Here is an 18,495-nt window from a genome sequence, read left to right as displayed (position 1 = left end):
TTCCATGAATGCGACTTAGTCGCATCGAATCCAGTTGTCGCATTCAATGCGCTCATGTAAACGGAATAATGCGCAAACAAAGCGTATCGCATCAAGCCGCCAGACAGAGGTGGATCGAGATGGCGAGTGCGCATTCATTCAGCCCATGTAAACGGAGGTCGCATCGCATATTGGAACGGGGAGGATTATGGGAAGGCGCTCACCTCCTTGGAGCAAGTGAACAGCTGAGAACATGGCGGCGGCCAACCTCGTCGGCGGCGCGGAGAGCGGTCCCGTATGGTCGCCCGCAATTTTTCCAAGAACAAACGCGAGCTTTTATTGCCATCATAAGCAAGCGGAATATACCGGAGCTGCTCGGTGAGGGCGGCCTCCGTCCAAGCCTTGCGAAGTACGACTTGGGCGTCCGAAGGGGTCCCAAAGGCTTTGGCGCAAGCACGAACGACACCGAGAGCTCCGAGCACTGTAGAGCACTGCATGGTAGCGCAGAACGAGAAGCTCCTACGTCGGTGCCGTTCCTGGCTGCGCATGATTCTTTCAGACTCGGGGTCCGGTTGGTCCGGTCGCGATCAGCGAGGTCTGGCGCGGCGAAGCGCGGAGGCTTCCTCAAAGCGTGCGCACACACGTCGCCTCTGGTCCAAAGTGAACCGGCGGCCCGGCCTGGAGCTCGAAACGCTTGGGTTTTGATGTTTCTTCCGTCTCGTAACTTCTTCCACAGCACCGAAGACAGCGGGCACGATTTTTACGTTCACAGAATGCGTCGAAAGGCCTCCAAGTGCAATGCACCGGAAAACGTGGTGCGGCTAATTCCGGAAGTGCATAACCTCGAGCTTTGACACGGCGTGGCGCCACCTTCATGTAGGGCTTGGTGCGCATTCATGTAAACGTTGCCGCGTCGGCTTCGTTCGAAGAACGAGTGGAGTCGATGCGCTGAAGTCGCTTTCATGTAAACGAGGCTCATGAGTCACCAACATCGCCATGGCAGTGTTCTGCAATGTGCACGATGTCTGGAATCGTCGTCAATGTCACCATGCATTTTGCGTGCCAGTGGTTTAGCAGCGATACCATATGATGCATGGTCGCAGGCTGACATTCCGTTTTAAATTAAGCGCTAAGGAAGACCGCTTGAGCGAGTACGGTGCAATCGATCGACCTGCGGATAATCATGTCCGAACGCTGGCCTGTACCGTACCTCGAATCGTACAGCAGCAAGTGTAATTGTCGTCTGCAATCCCGTCTTGTCCCCTCCCTGAGAGCGACTGGGCTCTCAAGGAAGAGCTGTACAAGCTTGAAATATTGCCGTGTGCATGATCGAGAGGGAACGCTTCTCCGTTCATCTAGATGATTCGCTTATAGTTTTACACCGAGCGCAAAGGATAAGGAGGCCGAAATGACCCTGCCTAGTCAATATCGCCTTAGCTCATTCCCGAACATTCTAGTGCGAATCTTTGAGAAGCCTAGTTCTGTAGATAAGAAGCCGAGCTCGGTACTGCCGATTAACTCATCTACCCACTATCGCCATAGCCAGTTGTCACGCCGACTGAACGTCGCTCTCTGCTGCTGCCGTCGATGCTCGCTGCTGCTTTCCCGACGTTTGTTGTTTCTTTTGTTTCTAGCAGAACTTCGCCGATCAGAACTTTATTTTCAGTTCATTTTACATCGTCTCTTTGCCTTCATCCATGGCCAAATGAAGGAAAAGAGGCATGTTAGTTTATATTTAAAGTTTACAATATTGGCATTAAACGAAATCAAACAAAGATACGGATATGGTGCTAGGTAAAATTGTTTTTTGTTATAGCCGGAGGGTGCTTAGCCGACAGTCGACTTGTGACTGGCCCCACAAAACGAACCTGCCACCGTTATGGTTTTTTGCTTTTCATTTTGAGCTTAACAAATGACAGTTATGCACGTGGCTGTAAAAGCACACACGTTTCGAACTATATCGGGCTCTTCACCCATTTTCCTGAAGCAAAACCGCTTTCGTGTTATTTATTAATATTAACTTGAACCACAAACTGTTATGATAGGGCTTATTGTGTGGTTTAATTTCAAAAGCGCACTTTATAGTCTTATTGCTAATTACGAATTCGCGAGCTCTTACCGTATAAGGATAACATTAAACATAATTCCCTAACAATTAGTTCGAAAGTGTTGAGTTCAGAACAACCAAGTGCTCCACGGCCGTCGATGTCGCTCGGCGAATTCGCCAGAGCCACTCGCCATCAAAACTATAGCCAATATATTTATTCTTCTTCAGACGATGTAAAAGAGGGTAAGAAAGAGCTAGTTATTTACGAAAGTTATCCCAACCGTTTGTTTGCTTTCGAACGCACAACGCGTAGCTGACCATACACAACACCTGCCGCAAAGTGCGGCTTTGACCGGATTTTTGTTACTTAAAAAGTGATTTCTCTGTCCATGAAACATCATTTCCAGTTGAGTAAACACTCCTTTTGTAGAGTTTTATTCAAGGAGACCTTTGCAGCTGCGAACGAGCAGTGCGAAAACAAGAATAAATAGTATGCTAAAAAAACTCCCTCGCGCCTTTTAAGACGAGCTTTGCGGGGAAGCGAACATATGGCTGCTAGAAACCGCAGTAGAGAAAGTTAATTTATCGGTGGTCGCGAAAAATTACAGCCTAAACGATTACACTTTACTTGATGGTACATTTCTTGTGTTGTTCAAGACACCTTCTGAGCAATGACATTGCTGCGAATAAATCAACATACTGGCAACATTAGTTATTGCTTAGGTAAACATCGAGCTAATCCGCAACCTTAAAAACGACGAGTATAAAAAATTGTGTGTGTGTGTATGTTTATACAGCCTAGAACTTAGTCTGCCTCAACGGGCGACTTGTCTCCCAACTATACATGAGAAATTTAGCCAGTGGAGTACAACAGACAGCTTGAGGTTTTTAATGCGTATCAGGCAGTAGTGATACACGACCGCACGCCGGTACGATGCTCATCCAGGTCAAAACGGGAAGGGGTGGGGATCGAACCCAGGATCCCTGGGTTCTGTAGCGCTAGCATTCGCTCCACGTGCTCTGAGCTGGTGTGCGCTAGGCAACTCTTCCATCGATGCCCCTTACGAGTATAAAAGGTGGAGGCGGAGCGTACGGAGTCCTTCATCGGAATATACTCCCGAGCAACGTTCTGTGGCATTACAGAAGTAAAGACAGCGCGTGCTAAGATTTAATTGGCGCACAAGGTGCGCGAGCACCCGTGCGCCGATAGCTTCGATTGCATAGCCACAGAAAGTTGTCCGCGAGTATTGGCGACGTGCGCGATCAAAAGCTTCGCTGTGGTCGGCCTGCCACAATTGGCCGAATGTGGACTATGACGTCAGCAAAGGATTTCTCATCGACGAAATAAATAGGAATGTAAGAACTTGAAATTTAACAGTGTTGGCAGTTTTGCTTTGAGAGCGCAATGATTTCAAGCTTCCACCATGCTAATTACAAACACCATCGAACTTGTTGTTCATAAGGTAATGACGTCTCGAGAGGGAACCACAGGAGGACGCCACCAGAACATCTCGCCGCAAATACGGAGTACTCACTGAACACTGAAACCTGAACTTAAAGGAGCTGTGCAACGATTTTAGCGTTGAAAGAATTTGCATCATCTACTTTTGACATTGTTCACCTCGTCACAAAGGACAGAAAACACACCTCCTTCCTTCGAAATGTTGTGGTTCCGCCGTGTAATCGCGAGGCAAAAAATAGAATATCCCCCGACCTGCAGCCGCAAGCGGCGGCTGTGAGAAACACGCGGCGTGACCTCAATGAGGGTCTTGTACAAAGATAGCAAGTTGTGCAAATACCTGCTCGATGAAAGGTAACCTTTCTATAAATCTTGTCGTTCCAACATAAATATAAATGCGTCAAAAACCTGGTATCATCGACAAAACTTTTATTTTAGAGAGTTTTAGTGGCGCCATCTATCCTAGGCCCACAAAACCGTCAGCTCTATCTGTATCGCGAACAGCCGCCAGAAGCCGGAGGGGGAGGGGGTCAGAGCAGGACGGGTATGACGGGACCCGGATGAGAATTTCCTCCTTTCACCATATTTTTCGCGCTGCGCCCGCCAGCACGTTGTCACGTGGTCGCGAGAGGATGAGTTCTCGCTGCTCACTGATGGCTCTAGAGAGAGAGCTTCGCCGGAACCCCGCGCAACCCCCACTGACGTTACAGCGCACGTGACTCGGAAGATGGTGAAGGAGTTGAGAGGTGCCAAAAACCTCAATCTTTACCCATTTTTAATATAAAAACTGCGACACGCAGGCAAAAGCGGTTTTTCGTTCTTTACTTCAGAAACGTCGAGACACCAACTCCCAAATTATTTAACCGAAGCACTGAAACAGTTGCACGGCTTTTTTAAGAATCCGTCAGGGTATATCTATATTTTTTACTTCATCAAATATTTACTTTTATAGTTTGTCTAAATTCGACTTCTTTTTTTCTTTTGTTTTTAGCGATGCGCAGCAAATGCCTAATAAATAAATATAAAGGTATGGTTTTTTAGGCATTTGCTGGGCATCGCTAAAAACAAAAGAAAAAAAGCAGTCTATTTTAGACAAATTAAAAAGTAAATATTTTATGAAGTAAAAAATATAGATATATATCTTGACGGAATCTTAAAGGAGCGCTGCACCAGTTTCAGTGCTTTGGTTAAATAATTTGGGAGTTGGTGTTTCGACCTTTCTGAAGTAAAGAACGAAAAACCGCTTTTAGCTGCGCATCGTAGTTTTTATTTTAAAAATGGGCAAAAATTGAGGTTTTCGGCAACTTTCAACTCCTTCACCATCTTCCGAGTCACGTGCGCTGTGACGTCAATTGGGGTTGCGCGGGGTTCCGGAGAAGCTCTCTCTCTGGAGCAAGCAGGATAGAAGGGTAGGAGAGGGCACGACGACAGCCGCGTAGCCTCCACAAGCCATGCTCCCTTGACGCCTCGCCTCTTTCTCATTTTCCTCCAACCTCTCTCCTCACTTACCACGCCAACGTGACCACATCACGTGACCGTAGCTAGCCTTCGTCTAGCTATGGGGTACTAGAATACACCACAGTCTAGCCTTCGATCTGATAAAACCTACCCAACGGAGCGCTCGCAAGCCTGCAAGGAGTCCTTCTACCATCAACCATCCATCTCACACGTGACATGTCACGCGCACCAATTGCCAGCGAGATCTACGGTTACGTTGGCCACAACATCATTTAAACTTTTTATGACTAGGCTTCACCAATATTGCAACGTGCCCTCTCCTAGTACCTCGAACCTCCTTGCTCTAGAGCCACCAGTGAGCAGCGAGAACTCATCCTCTCGCGACCACGTGACCACGTGCTGGCGGGCGCAGCGCGAACAATATGGTGAAAAGAGGAAAGTCTCATCCGGGTCCCGCCATAACCGTCCTGCTCTGTCCCCCTCCCCGTCCGGCGTCTGGCGGCTGTTCGCGGTAGCAGATAGAGCTGACGGTTTTGTGGACCTACACTCTTAGAAAAAATGGTATGGATAGTCCTCCCTTAGGGGAGGAACGGTCTTGTAACCTATGTTGCTTTAGAAAGGGAGAAACTTTCGTCCCTGAAGCAGGGGAGCAAGGTTCCTCCGTCGCTTGCATCTCAATATGGCGGCCCCGAATCGAGCAAATCGAGCCCAATATTTATTTTATTTATTTACACAGTACCTACATCGCCACAGGGGCATTATTGTAGGGGGTACATGGTACAGGAAAGTAAAATGATTATACGTCACATTTTATCAAACATGTTAATAAAAAGTAAGACTATTGATTGAAAGAAGTGCAAAAAGACTGTTACAAAAACTGTTACACAAAATCAGAAACATAACAGTACAAAACAAAAACACAGCACACAACTATTCAAGGATGTCTAATAATGAGGTGGAAAACATAGCATCCGAAGTTTCAGCGACCACGTGCTGCGGAAGACTGTTCCAATCACTAATTGATTTAGGGAAGTATGAGTTCTTAAACATTTCAGTTTTACACCTAATGTTCTTTATTTTTAGCCGGTGGTCCACCCTTGAGGACAGGTAATCAGGATTATGTAAGTAGTGGTCCTTCACAATACCTGTTTGCCCTAAGTAAATACTTCTCAAAAGTTTTATTCTAAGATATTTTCTCCGCGAAACCAGAGATTTCCACTTCAGTTGTTTCTTTAAATCTGTTATACTTGAGCAAAATTCATAATTATTTGCAACAAAACGGGCTGCTCTGTTTTGCACACGCTCTAGTTTCGATATTAAATTTACGTAATACGGGTCCCACGCTGGACAAGCATACTCTAAGATTGGCCTGACATTAGTTACGTATAACAGCTCCTTAATATTTGTTGGGGCCATTTTGAAATTCCGTTTGATAAAATTTAAAACGCGGTTTGCCTTTGCTGTTATTGCGTCGACGTGCTTAGTCCAGGAAAGATCTGCGCTAAGATAAACCCCTAGATATTTGACATCAGCTACCTCCTGAAGAGGAACACCGTTTAACTGATATTTTGATAGATAAGGCTGCTTTTTTTTGGTGAATCTAATATAATTGCATTTATTGATATTAAGAAACATTTGCCATTTGTCACACCAGGTCATCACCTTTTCAAGGTCTGACTGAAGTAGAAGAGAATCATCCTCACATTTAACCTCTCTATAGATTACACAATCATCTGCATATAATCGAACACTGCATGTTAGGTTTTGTGCTATGTCATTGACATATATCAAAAAGAGAAGTGGGCCAAGTACAGACCCCTGTGGGACACCCGAGGTTACATCCGCATACGGAGAATTTTGACCACCAACAACTACGCATTGTTTACGATTTAACAAATAATCATTTATCCAACCAAAAAGATAGTCAGGAAGGGCCAAGAACGACAACTTGTGCATAAGAAGTGAATGTGGTACTTTGTCGAATGCTTTTTGAAAATCTAAAAGCAGGCAGTCAACCTGAACATTTTTATCTAGTGAAAGTGAGAGGTCATGTAAAAACTCAGTGAGTTGCGTAGTGCACGACAAACCAGCCCGAAAACCGTGCTGAGACTTGGAAAAAAAGGTATGGCTCTCAAGGTGATTAACCATATTTGAATATATGATATGTTCAAGTAACTTGGAACAAACACAGGTTAAGGAGATGGGCCTGTAATTAGAAACCAGGCTTTTTTGGCCAGACTTATGGATGGGCACAACATTTGCCGTTTTCCATTCCAAAGGTAGCCTGCTAGTAAAGAGCGATTTGTTGAAAAGAATAACTAGAAAAGGTGAGATTGCTGCAGCACAAACTTTCAGAACGTGGTTAGGAATGCCATCAGGCCCCATAGCTGAATGAGATTTCAGATTACGCAGTAATTTCAGTACGCCATAATCTTCTACCACAAACTCAGGCATTCTATCAAAAGTTGTCTCGGAAGATTCTCGTACAACTAGCTCGGTTGTCGAAAAGACAGATTGAAAGAAGTTATTGAAGCAAACAGCCTTGAGAAAGTTATCGGAGGTCAGTTCATCATTGTTCAGAATTGCTGGAATGCCCACAGATTCACTCTTGCCCGATTTTCTAACCGTTTTCCATAGTTCCTTTGGGTTGTTAAGTAATTTTGGTCCCAGTGCCAAAAAGTAGTGTTCCTTCGCTTCCTTAACTTTAGTCTTAAAGATATTATCCAGCAAACGAAGTTCAATTTTGTTGGCTGGGTCCCTCGTTTTCTTATATTTTAGAAAAAATCTTCGCTTTTTATTTAGAAGACGTCGCAACTCCTTTGTCATCCACGGTTTGTCATTCCTGCGCCTTCCCGACAACATCCTAGAAGGAATATATTCAGTGATAAGGGAAGAAAGTTTATTCTTAAACAGATTCCATAATTCTTCAATGTCAAGCAATGTGCACGCACATTCAAACTCGGGAAGATAAGCCAGGAGGTCGAAAAACAAGCTGTCGTAATCCCCTCGGTCAAACAGATAAACTTTTTTGGGGCATGGCTTATCAGTCACAGTGTGCTTACATGTTACATTTGTAATGATAGCTTCGTGGTCACTGATACCCGGAGCCGTCGTTACCAAACGGATGGCGGACGGGTGATTTGTAAGGAAAAGATCTAGTATAGATTTACTTGTTGCGCCGTACCTTGTTGGAAGCAATACAAACTGTTGCAACTCATGGGTGTCTACGAGTTCCTTGAAAGTTTTATACAGTGACGAAGAATTTCGCAAAAGGGGCAGATTGTCGACCCAATCAACGTCCGGAAGATTGAAGTCGCCACTAAGAATAACGTCATCAGGCGTTATCGCAGATAGCACATTGGAAAGACACAAAAGGGGATTCAGTGAATTGTTACTTGGGGGTCTATAAAATACGCCTACAGTTAAAAATTTATAACCTTGCTGTTTTATCTTGCACCAAACAGATTCGCACACACAGTCTTGAAATTCAAGAGCTGTGCTTTGTAGGTTTTTCGAGACGAGTAAAAACACACCCCCTCCCCTCGAATTTCTGTCTTTGCGGTAGACTTCGTAGTTGGGTGGAAATATTTCGGAGTTGGTCATGGAAGGGTCAAGCCAAGATTCGGTACCACAAACAATGTCAGCATCCGTTGTAGCAAGAAGAAAAGCAAGGTCATCCTTTTTATTTCTGATACTCCTACAGTTCACTGTAACAAAGACAAGTTCCTGTACGTCGGGCCCTCTGATATCGCTTTTTTGTCGTGGCTATACAGAGGTTTCAAACACGACGTCGGTGTCAGGATTGTACTGGTATGTTTTACCACGAATAACTAACTTGTTGTATCGTAGTTTGAATTGGGCGTTTTGTTCCCTGGCGTACTCTAAAAGTTTGCGTCGTGAGAGTTGTATAGCAGGTGAGAAATCCTCACCAATGGAAAAGCCACTCCCCTTTAGTTTATAGGCGACTGACAGTATTTTTTGTTTATCTTTAAATGACAGAAACTTTGAGATAAGGGGGCGTCCTCTCTCTTCGGAAAAACGGCCTAGCCTGTGCGCACGTTCTATGTTAGTGGGCTCAAGCTTTACGCCGAGCTTATCAGAGCAAAAGGTGATCACTTTGGCCTCAGATTCTTCCCAGGTTTCATTTGCTTTGTCCGCCAAGCCGTAAAAGATAAGGTTGTTTCGGCGCGATTGATTTTGTACTTCATCCTGTTGTGCGGTAGTCATTCTAAGTTGGGTGTCAAGTTCCAGATTCGCCGTTTTTATGTCAGCAACTTCGTCTCTCAAGGATTTAACCATAGTCATCTCGCTTTCAATAGCTGTTATCCTAGATGACAAGCCCTCTAGTTTTCTTTCGAACGATGTTTGCATTTCCCTAATGGCTTTCAATTCATTCAACATTGCTTTTTGCCCCTCGTTCATGCCAGGTATTAGTAGCATAGCATCGACTAGTTGTTTCTCCTGTGTAGAAGTGAGCGGGCCTGGGTTCGCTTCTATATCTCCTGCCATCAATAGTCGTTGTTTCACGAACCTAGCCACAGCTAGGCTGTATTTAGTGTAGCAATCGGTAATACCAACATACATTTGACACAAAAGGTTGGGTCTCAGTGCCGACAATCCAGAATGGCCGTTGTGCCTTACATACTTATAAGTGTATGAAAGACCCACCTGTAGGAACAGGGAGAATGAGCGTCCGTCCGACATGTCGGCACCGAAACCCGAGGGTGGATGGTCGAGCAGTCTCTGATATACACTCCCATCACATGACGTGGAACAGAGTTGCCTGCTGTAGTCACAGTTGAAAGTCAAGCACAGCTTCGAAAGATCCAGCGACGAAGCGTTGCAGAGCCAGGGCAGAATGACCGGGCATGTACCGTCGCTGGGTGACGCATCATCTTTGACAGTTGACGTGTAGACGGTGCCGCACTGGACGACGATCAGCCCAAGTACCTGTAGGAACAGGGAGAATGAGCGTCCGTCCGACATGTCGGCACCGAAACCCGAGGGTGGATGGTCGAGCAGTCTCTGATATACACTCCCATCACATGACGTGGAACAGAGTTGCCTGCTGTAGTCACAGTTGAAAGTCAAGCACAGCTTCGAAAGATCCAGCGACGAAGCGTTGCAGAGCCAGGGCAGAATGACCGGGCATGTACCGTCGCTGGGTGACGCATCATCTTTGACAGTTGACGTGTAGACGGTGCCGCACTGGACGACGATCAGCCCAAGTACCTGTAGGAACAGGGAGAATGAGCGTCCGTCCGACATGTCGGCACCGAAACCCCTTGACGAGGACGCTACGTCTCTTCTACGGGACGAGAGGAGCAGCAAATAAAAGCGTAACACGAGCTTTCCGCAAACTGTGTATATTTCCGAAGCCAGATTCCACCCACAGGTACTGAAACTTGCGTTTTGAAAGCAGTTACTCAGTCTTCTCGTCGACAGTACTGCGATGTTAAACGGAGGCAACCGATACCCAGTTACTTCGCGCACTTTGCGTCTTACCTTTGGTGTTCCTCGAGTCACAATTCCTTCGTCAACCGCACACCACGGAGAAGGGCAAACTCAATCCGCGAAACCAAAAGCCGCTCTCGAAAGGACAAACTCGAAGCAGCTGTTTATCGCGTAGCGTGAAAGGTTAAATCGCTAGCCACCAGATGGCGGGGTCAAGCAGAGTAATTGCAAGTAGCTAGGCTAGGTGGCGCTAGGTACCGCCCAATTCATGTTCTACAAAAAATAATTTGCTTGCCTCAGGCCACTACTGCGCTTGGGGATCCTCTGCTATACACAGGATACATACATTACGCTTATTACAAGCATCAGGTGAACAAATATTGAGCATATACACCTTTGCAAGTGGGATCCCGGCTTAACCTCGAACCGCGCGCCAAGGTGAGGCGGACCTACTCTCCAGCCAGGACGGTCGCTGGTTGTCGTACAATGTTGCCAAGCGTCTCTCGCCGAAGCGCACACCACTGAGCGCAGAAAGAAATTTAAAAAATAACTATAAAACGTACACGTGTCGTCTTCGACCGCGAAAGAGCACGGATAATTAAATAAAATGACTAAACCGGTAACAAATAAAAAAAATTCAAAAAGATCTAAAGTCTTAAGGCGTTCTTCAGAATCCGCCACAAGTCGCATGGCCTTCGCATCAACGATGGCTGCGCTCGAGGCAGCTCTGGCTTCCAGACCATGCAGGAACAGAGGCTGCGGTCGTTATAGAGTCAGCTCCAGCCCTTAACGATGCCCCGTCCTACAATATGTGATGCTACGATTCTGTGTGTATACCTCCTCCTGCGTTCCGAGACAGTAAGTGTGCCGCTAACGTTAGCCATCGGCGATGCAGCAAACGGCACCATCTTGTCATCGCGCACCCCACTGACGTGCCCCTGGCGCACCCCAGCATGGCGGAAACGGTACGGGGCGCCAGCATCGCTCAAAATGGCAGCGCACAGGAGCCTTTCTTGCAAACGTGTATAGACGACACACACAAATATCAATACAACAGAACACCACTCTGACCCGAACACTACACCCGTGCTCTGCGTTTCCGTCTTTTATACTGGTCGTTTTGAACGTACGGAACTTTTCGGTGACTCCCTAAGCATTAAAAAATATTCCCAGCATGTTGATTTTTCCCCAGCAATGTCATACCTCTGAGAGTATTTTGAATGGCTCAGGGGATTTATCTCTTATTAAAAAGTAAACGCTCGAACATGCCGTAATTATTTTAAAGCCAATAAATGAAGCCGCTTCAATGCGGTTCGAAGCCATGAGTTCGTTTCCCTACACGGCACGTCGTAGCCTGTATTTCTATTGGTTTTTCTACTTGTGCTGTTCGCGCAAAGCTGCAATTGCCGTCTTGAATTAATCTCTGTAGAGCGGATATTCACTCAGGTGGAAGTGATGCTTCACGGGCTGGGAAATCGCTTTTCGATCAACTTGAATGCAGTCAAAGCCGCGACTTGCGGCAGGTATTAAGTGTACGGAGCTACGCCGTGGCGAGCCCGAAAACTTCTAGCGCTCATCCCAGCGCGCCACTTGGAGGGCAGTTTTTCCAGGAACCGTAGAATATTTAAACAGCAAAATAAAGGGTAGCTTTTTTTTTCGATTTTACCTACTATTGTTTTTTAATGCCGAAATTCCATACTGTAAATATACCTACTTTCCGTCACGATTTCGTACTGTTCAGTCCTTGCCCCAGAGCGCAATCGCTCTCAGGGACGAGACAATTCCGACAGTCACATTGGCCACTGTACGATAGCGATAGGAGCTTCAAATGTTCAGACCAGTGTTCCAACATGACTATCCGCACGTTGATTGATTGCACGTAATCCCGCAAGTGGTATTAAACTTTTTAATGTAAAGCGGAATGTCAACCTGCGACACCCCGCACCCTCCGATCACGGCCCGACGAACGGCATCAATGCCCGACCAGTTTACGATCTCACCTTGTTGTTACACCACTGATACGCGAACACACGGTCACATCGGCGATAATTCCAGTCTTCTGCTCACAACCCATAACACTGCCATCACGATGTTGCAGCCATGTTGCTGACACGTACACATACAGAACCACGTTGATCGCCGGTTGCACTCGGCATCGGAAAACAGAACCGGACTCAGGACTGAAGGCACTTAGGCAGCCGGCAGCAAAACCTGCCTGTCTTGGACGCAGTTCCTGCGATTTCCATAGCGCCGAAAATGTCGATACAGTTCCGCCTGGTTTCGCTACTGTAGTGACTGTAGATCCGTGCCGCGCGAGTCCCGCAATCCGCGCAGTCCGGAGACGGCCATATCCCGGTGTACGTGGCGCTGCTGGCACTGCTTCGGAACTTCGCTGTTTCTAGCGGCTTCGTTTGTTCGTTTGATAAAATTAGTGATAAAAACGTTAGTGCAACTGAAATGTTCTGCACGTTTAGACTAGAAGACGGAATTACACGCGGCCTTCGCTGCCGCTGAAGCTCAATCAAATCAACAGCTATTTATTAAACAACGTGCGCGACCTGCTCGAAAAACGAAACCGAAAGATGAGTCGGGAGGGCGAAAGCTTTCTCCCGTCTGCCTGGAGAAGGAGAAAAACGTTTCGTTCCTCCCTGTTTCTCGTGTCCGCTTGGGGGCGCGTCAGTAGAAGGGAGGAAGACCCGCCGTTGCTACTTTTTTCCTACATTTTTTCTTAGAGTGTAGGATAGATAACGCCACTAAAACTTTGTAAAATAAAGGTTTTGTCGATGATACCAAATTTTTTACGCATTTATATTTATGTTGGAACGACAAGATTTATAGAAAGGTTACCTTTTATCGAGCAGGTATTCGCACAACTTGCTATCTTTTTACAAGACCCCCATTGACGTTACGCCGCGTGTTTCTCGTGGCCGCCGCTTGCGGCTGCAGGTCGGGGAATATTCTAATTTTTGCTTCGCGATCCGCGAAGCAAAAATGAGCCGCGAAACGTTAAAATCGTTTCACGGCTCCTTTAGTTCAGGTTTCATAGCAAAGCGGATCTTCGCGCCAACGGTCCAATTTCTCGTAGCCAACGCACGCCATTAACGTGCGCCGCCAAGCATTTAGGACACTACGGTGGTGAGTCCAAGAAGCTTATTCTTTCAATTTCATTGGAAGAGTCGAGCATTTTATTTTTCCTAGGGTGACTTGATGTGTGCTTTGCTTAGGGTGATGACATCTGGCCATTTTCTTCCGAACGCTTATTTTTATGTTTTCTTCTGAAGCGCGTGAAATACAGTTGAACCTGCACGTGCTCGTGGCGTTGAGTTTGCTATGGCGATATTTTGTGTTCGTCAATTTCTTTGTATTTTCCCTGTGAGCGCGTGCTGTCAGCGTCAGGCACTACAAAGGATGGCATCACCCTGAACAGAAGGAAATTGGCCGATCTCACTAAACTTTGGGCAGATGCGTGAAGCTGCTCTAACTTAGTCATAGCCTCCTATATACTGGCAAAGCCTGGCAGATCGCCACGAGAAGCGGCCGCCGAAATGGAAAAGGTGGAGCGGCAGACAACGGATGAGAGAAGAGAAACGTGACTGGCGCCCCATTGCGGCGAGACGCCGAAACACATGTATCCCGAGCGAACAAGTGTGTTTCGCGTCCTCGCCGCTGCGAAAGCTGTGGACTGACGTAAAGGTTCCCCGAGAAATGGCTCTTTGATGGTCTGTGCTACCAGATCCTGGCGCTCCCAATCTGCGACCGGGCACCTATATCGCTCCGTCCTCGAACTGCCAGGTATATGCTTTAGTTCACATGGAAAGGCAGGCGCCAGGGCCGGAGACGGCTCGTACCGTCCCGGGCTCGGCACGCGCAGATCTCCAGCAAAGTTGTCGCACATACAAAAAGACTAAAGTTACATCGGTGCATTGCGGCAGCGGGGGCGTAACTGAACTGGCTGGTGAGATCGTTCTATTGAGACACCCTAATAGACCGATCTCACCAAGCGTTGGGCGCATGCGTGACGCCGCCATAACTTTAGTTCGCAGGAGGCAGGCAGCAGTGCACAAGACGGCTCGTGCCGCCTTATGCTCCACACGCGCAGAGCTCCAGCGAGGTTGTCGCACGTGCAGAAAGGCTAAAGCTCCCTCGACGCGTTGCGGCAGCGGTGGCGTAGTCAAACTGGCTGGTGAGATCGGTCTATTTTTCCAGCTACTGTCTTTCTCTTCGACAACGGAGGCGAGGCAACAGTGGCGCGCTTTAGCCACGGGCAGCAGAACCGATAATGTAGAAATGCGCTCGAATAGGAAACCGAAACTTGTTGCGAAGTGGGTTGATTTAGTAATTTTCAACGATGCCTAGAATGTTTCTGATTGTAGCCTTATCCATAAACTAATAAATTAAATATTAATTTAAAAAATAGTAATATAAATCTACCGAACTTTCTAAACTTTTTATAAGTCTTCATTGGCAGAGACAAATACGAAATTAAAAGTACTTGTTGGGCTAGTTGGTGATTACTGTTTTGAAACATGGTTAAAAGCGCTAAAAATACGAACACAAGATAAAAGACAAACACGTTGGAAGCATGCGTACTCTGGAAGAGTACCCAAGCCAATCCGTCAGCGACTCCTGATTGCATTGTACGTGTAATGCCGAGATTCACTTTTTTTAAAGTTAATTGATGAAAACGCGAATAGCTCGTATACCGCCGTATACATAGCCTAGGTGACGATAGGTGTATCAACATATATATAGGTACTTCTATCATCTTTTTTCAAATACAGTTGTGAGTAGTACCCGTGCTTGTCTTCTTTCTTGTGTTCATCTTTTGAGCGCTTTTAACCATGATTGAAAATACGATATTACATTTTTATTTGTGCGATAAGTATTTTTCGCATTAACAATTTAGTCAGCTTTATGCGAAACTCCCTGCAAGGTAGCTTAAGGGAAACCTCCGACATTTTGAAGGTATTAGTTCCTGCCATAACGAAGATATCATTTCCGCCATAACGAAGATGGCTGAAATAATTCAGTTGCGTGTCTTGTTCCTCATATTACATTTTATTCCCTACAGATTTCTGAAAACGATCGCAATGGACGTCGTATCGCATGCTGTATTATTGGCCTCATTCACTAACTTTTCGGAAATAAACGAAGGGCCGAAAATTCTTGCTTTAATTACACACTCTACGGTGCCTGGGCACTTTATAACAGTATCTACAATCTTTCTGTCTGTGTGTGTGTGTGCGCGTGAAAATGAATACACTCTATTGCTCTGATTGATCTTATGGAGACTCGGACGCCCCCAAAAATGTTGTTGTTAATGAAAAACAAACCCGACTTTCTCGTAAACTTGTACTTTTTTTTGTGGGCACTAAAATATAATGCTAGTTGCTCTGCATTAATAAAGGCTTGATAATAATAAATGCAGCAAATTTTGTCTCGAAATATATTCGCCCATAGTCAATGCCACAATACTTGAGCTTGCGAGCACTAGTTTGTGTAGCATCTCATAACCTCTAAAAACCAAACACTGGTGCAAAAAAAGAAAAGAGTCGAAAGACGCACAGTATTTGAAACACGAAAAAAGTGTTCCACACCGTTAAAGGGGTATTCACACGAGGAAGAAATCCCGGGGATTTCTCCCCGGCACGCGCGCATCACGAGATGAAAACGCGAGGCTTTTGCTCATCGCAAAGCCTGACGTTTTCGCCGTGGGATGCGCTTGCCGGGGAGAAATCCTTGGGATTTCTCCCTCGTGTGAATACCCCCTAAAGAAACGAGAAATAAAGCCGATCTACACAAGGGTATTTTCTGTATGGACATTGCGAATAGGTTATTACTGAGCTCGGATTTGCGGTTTCGTGCAGTAAATATTCATGTTTCCGGAAAATAGCATAAAACACATTTGATGTCTCCTTATGTTTGTCCAATTATTTAGTGCTTTTTTTATTTCTCACGTGTTTCATTTTTTAGCTTAAAACTGAACACTGCGGGTGAGGAACCAAATACATTTCTAGAGTAACAAGATCTCACCAGTGACCCCTTAATCGCTGAACAGACTGTGGGGAATGTGGGAGGTACAAGATATATTCTATCGACGTCTTGAGCTGATTTAAAAAAATACCTTGATAACATCTGAAACTACACAGGAACCTTTGAGTTGACCTTCCCGTTCGTGTATTTGCGATTGCCTGAACGCCCAACGCGGCTAGTGGAAAAGAAAGAGAAAGAGGAGGAGACCCTAGCAACAATATACACCCTAGTAACGGCGCTCACGCCGTATTGGCTGCTCGCCAACGCGCGGAAACTTGGATTTCGGATTCGGACGGCGCGTCTATCACTGGGGGGCTCGTTAGCCCTAAAGTTGCTGGATCCTAAAAAGTAGCGCCAAGCTCCCTGTGTGGTCGCCATTTTGGTTCGCGAAGTTGCTGGATCCTAAAAAGTAGCGCCAAGCTCCCTGTGTGGTCGCCATTTTGGTTCGCGAAAAGTGTAATTTCTCCTCGACCACTCCGTTCATAGTGAGCCTATCTAAGTTCGCTGGTGACGGGTAGCTTTATGAAGGCGTTTCGAGTATACCGAGATTTTGCTATCCACTCACCGGCGAAACAAGCGTACATCTTTGTAACAACACCACATGCCGCTTCGGTGCTTGGAGGCACTGAAAAATAAGTTTACTGTTTTAAAATACACAAGAAGAACGATATAACTGTAAGAGATCCGTAGAGATGGGTATCATTGATAAGTTGATTGCCCACACACTGCCAAAGACGCTTATATTGGCAAAGAACACTTCCAGTACGATGATGCTCCATGGTGATCTTGGCGCGACTGGTTAAGAACGACCCTCTGGAAACTTCGAACGTTTGAATGGACCGAGATGGCGATTCCCATGGCAACGTAGACAGATTCTATCTGTCGGCGGTCCAACGTTCTTTTCGGCTACAACCCCGAACCGGTCGTCACTGGCCAGGGTTGCTTCCGGTGTGTCATGCACCCAGCGTCCCCTCCCCAGCCAACGAAGGCTCTGACCTTTGACGTCTCCTGCCCGCCTGGCGCGTCTGTGGATTCCATCTTCGACGCGGCGACGGGCATTGTCGGCACTGCCGAATTGTTTTCTGTACAACACCTGGGAGCAAGCCACTTCCAATTGTCCGTCACCTAGTCGTCGGCCATGAGCCGCATCGTCAACGCCGGCGCCCTGAGCATCGGTGAAACCCTCGTTCCTATCGTTTCCGTCGTACCGCAAGTAACAGCCATAACATGCCTCTTCTTGCCGGTCTACGTCAAGAGCGAAGCACTCGCCGCTGCCCTCGCACCTTACGGGAAGGTCCTGGACATCCGCTTTGGAGTGTACCAAGACCACCCTACCCTGCGGACGGGCACGCGCTACACACACATGGAGATGAAAGAGTCGACGCCCGTCCCAAATTTTCTCCGCGTCTCCGGCCATCGGGCAACCTTTGACTACCGCGGCCTCCGACGCGTATGCCGACGGTGCCAGCGGGAGGGCCACATCAAGGCAGCCTGCAATGTGCCCTACTGCACCCGCTTCACCACTTTCGGCCACGACTCCGTCGGATGCGCGGCCGGTTGCGGACGTTGCGGGGAGACCCACTCGACGGTGGACTGCACACAACGTCGCACCTAATCGTCCGTGGCCGGCCAGAGCCTGGACGAGTTCCCGGCCCTGGCATCGATCCCTCGGGATAGACCCCCTGCCACCCCTTCACCTGCAGCGTCGAACGCACCCGCCCCGACACCCGCCGTCGGCCCCACCGAGTCTACCGTGCCCTCCCCCTCTAAGTCTATCGAGACCTCGCCTGAGCTCGATGCGACGACACCGCTGCCAACGCCGGCTACCGCCATGGCCACGGGTGAAGATTCGAACGCACCAGCGGCATGCTTTCGAACGCGCCGGCAACCAGATTTTTGAACGACGCCAAGTGCAGCGTTCTACTCTCCTCGAGCTCCCGCTCCGATGAAGCGCCGATACAACTTGAGTCCCCGACTGCGCCGGAATTTCAATCCAGCCCGAGCCTCAACTGGAGCGACCTCACGGAGGGCTCGGAAGAGGAACACCTCGACATCTACGAGACCG

General features: G+C 47.2%; 1 protein-coding gene across 2 annotated transcripts; it reads right to left on the bottom strand.

Moving 5' to 3' along the window:
* Positions 1-7,197: 7,197 nt before the first annotated feature.
* On the bottom strand, positions 7,198-10,219 carry LOC115326838. 2 transcript variants are annotated; one of them, XM_029987768.4, is made up of 2 exons: positions 9,894-10,219; positions 7,198-9,611 (listed from the first exon to the last, which is right to left on the bottom strand). In XM_029987768.4, exons 1-2 carry the CDS (start codon positions 10,209-10,211, stop codon positions 8,709-8,711), a joined length of 1,221 nt encoding a protein of 406 aa, XP_029843628.2. In that variant the 5' UTR covers positions 10,212-10,219; the 3' UTR covers positions 7,198-8,708. The 2 variants fall into 2 exon arrangements, with proteins under 2 accessions (XP_029843628.2, XP_040075825.1); XM_040219891.3 differs by having other exon boundaries at positions 7,198-10,219.
* Between the last annotated feature and the right edge of the window lie 8,276 nt (positions 10,220-18,495).

This window comes from Ixodes scapularis, unplaced genomic scaffold (assembly GCF_016920785.2).
Source record: "Ixodes scapularis isolate PalLabHiFi unplaced genomic scaffold, ASM1692078v2 PGA_scaffold2__306_contigs__length_199485367, whole genome shotgun sequence".
In the NCBI taxonomy this organism is placed as follows: Eukaryota; Metazoa; Arthropoda; class Arachnida; order Ixodida; family Ixodidae; genus Ixodes; species Ixodes scapularis.
Note: the sequence above shows the minus strand (reverse complement) of the source record. Positions and strands in the feature narration are given on the sequence as shown.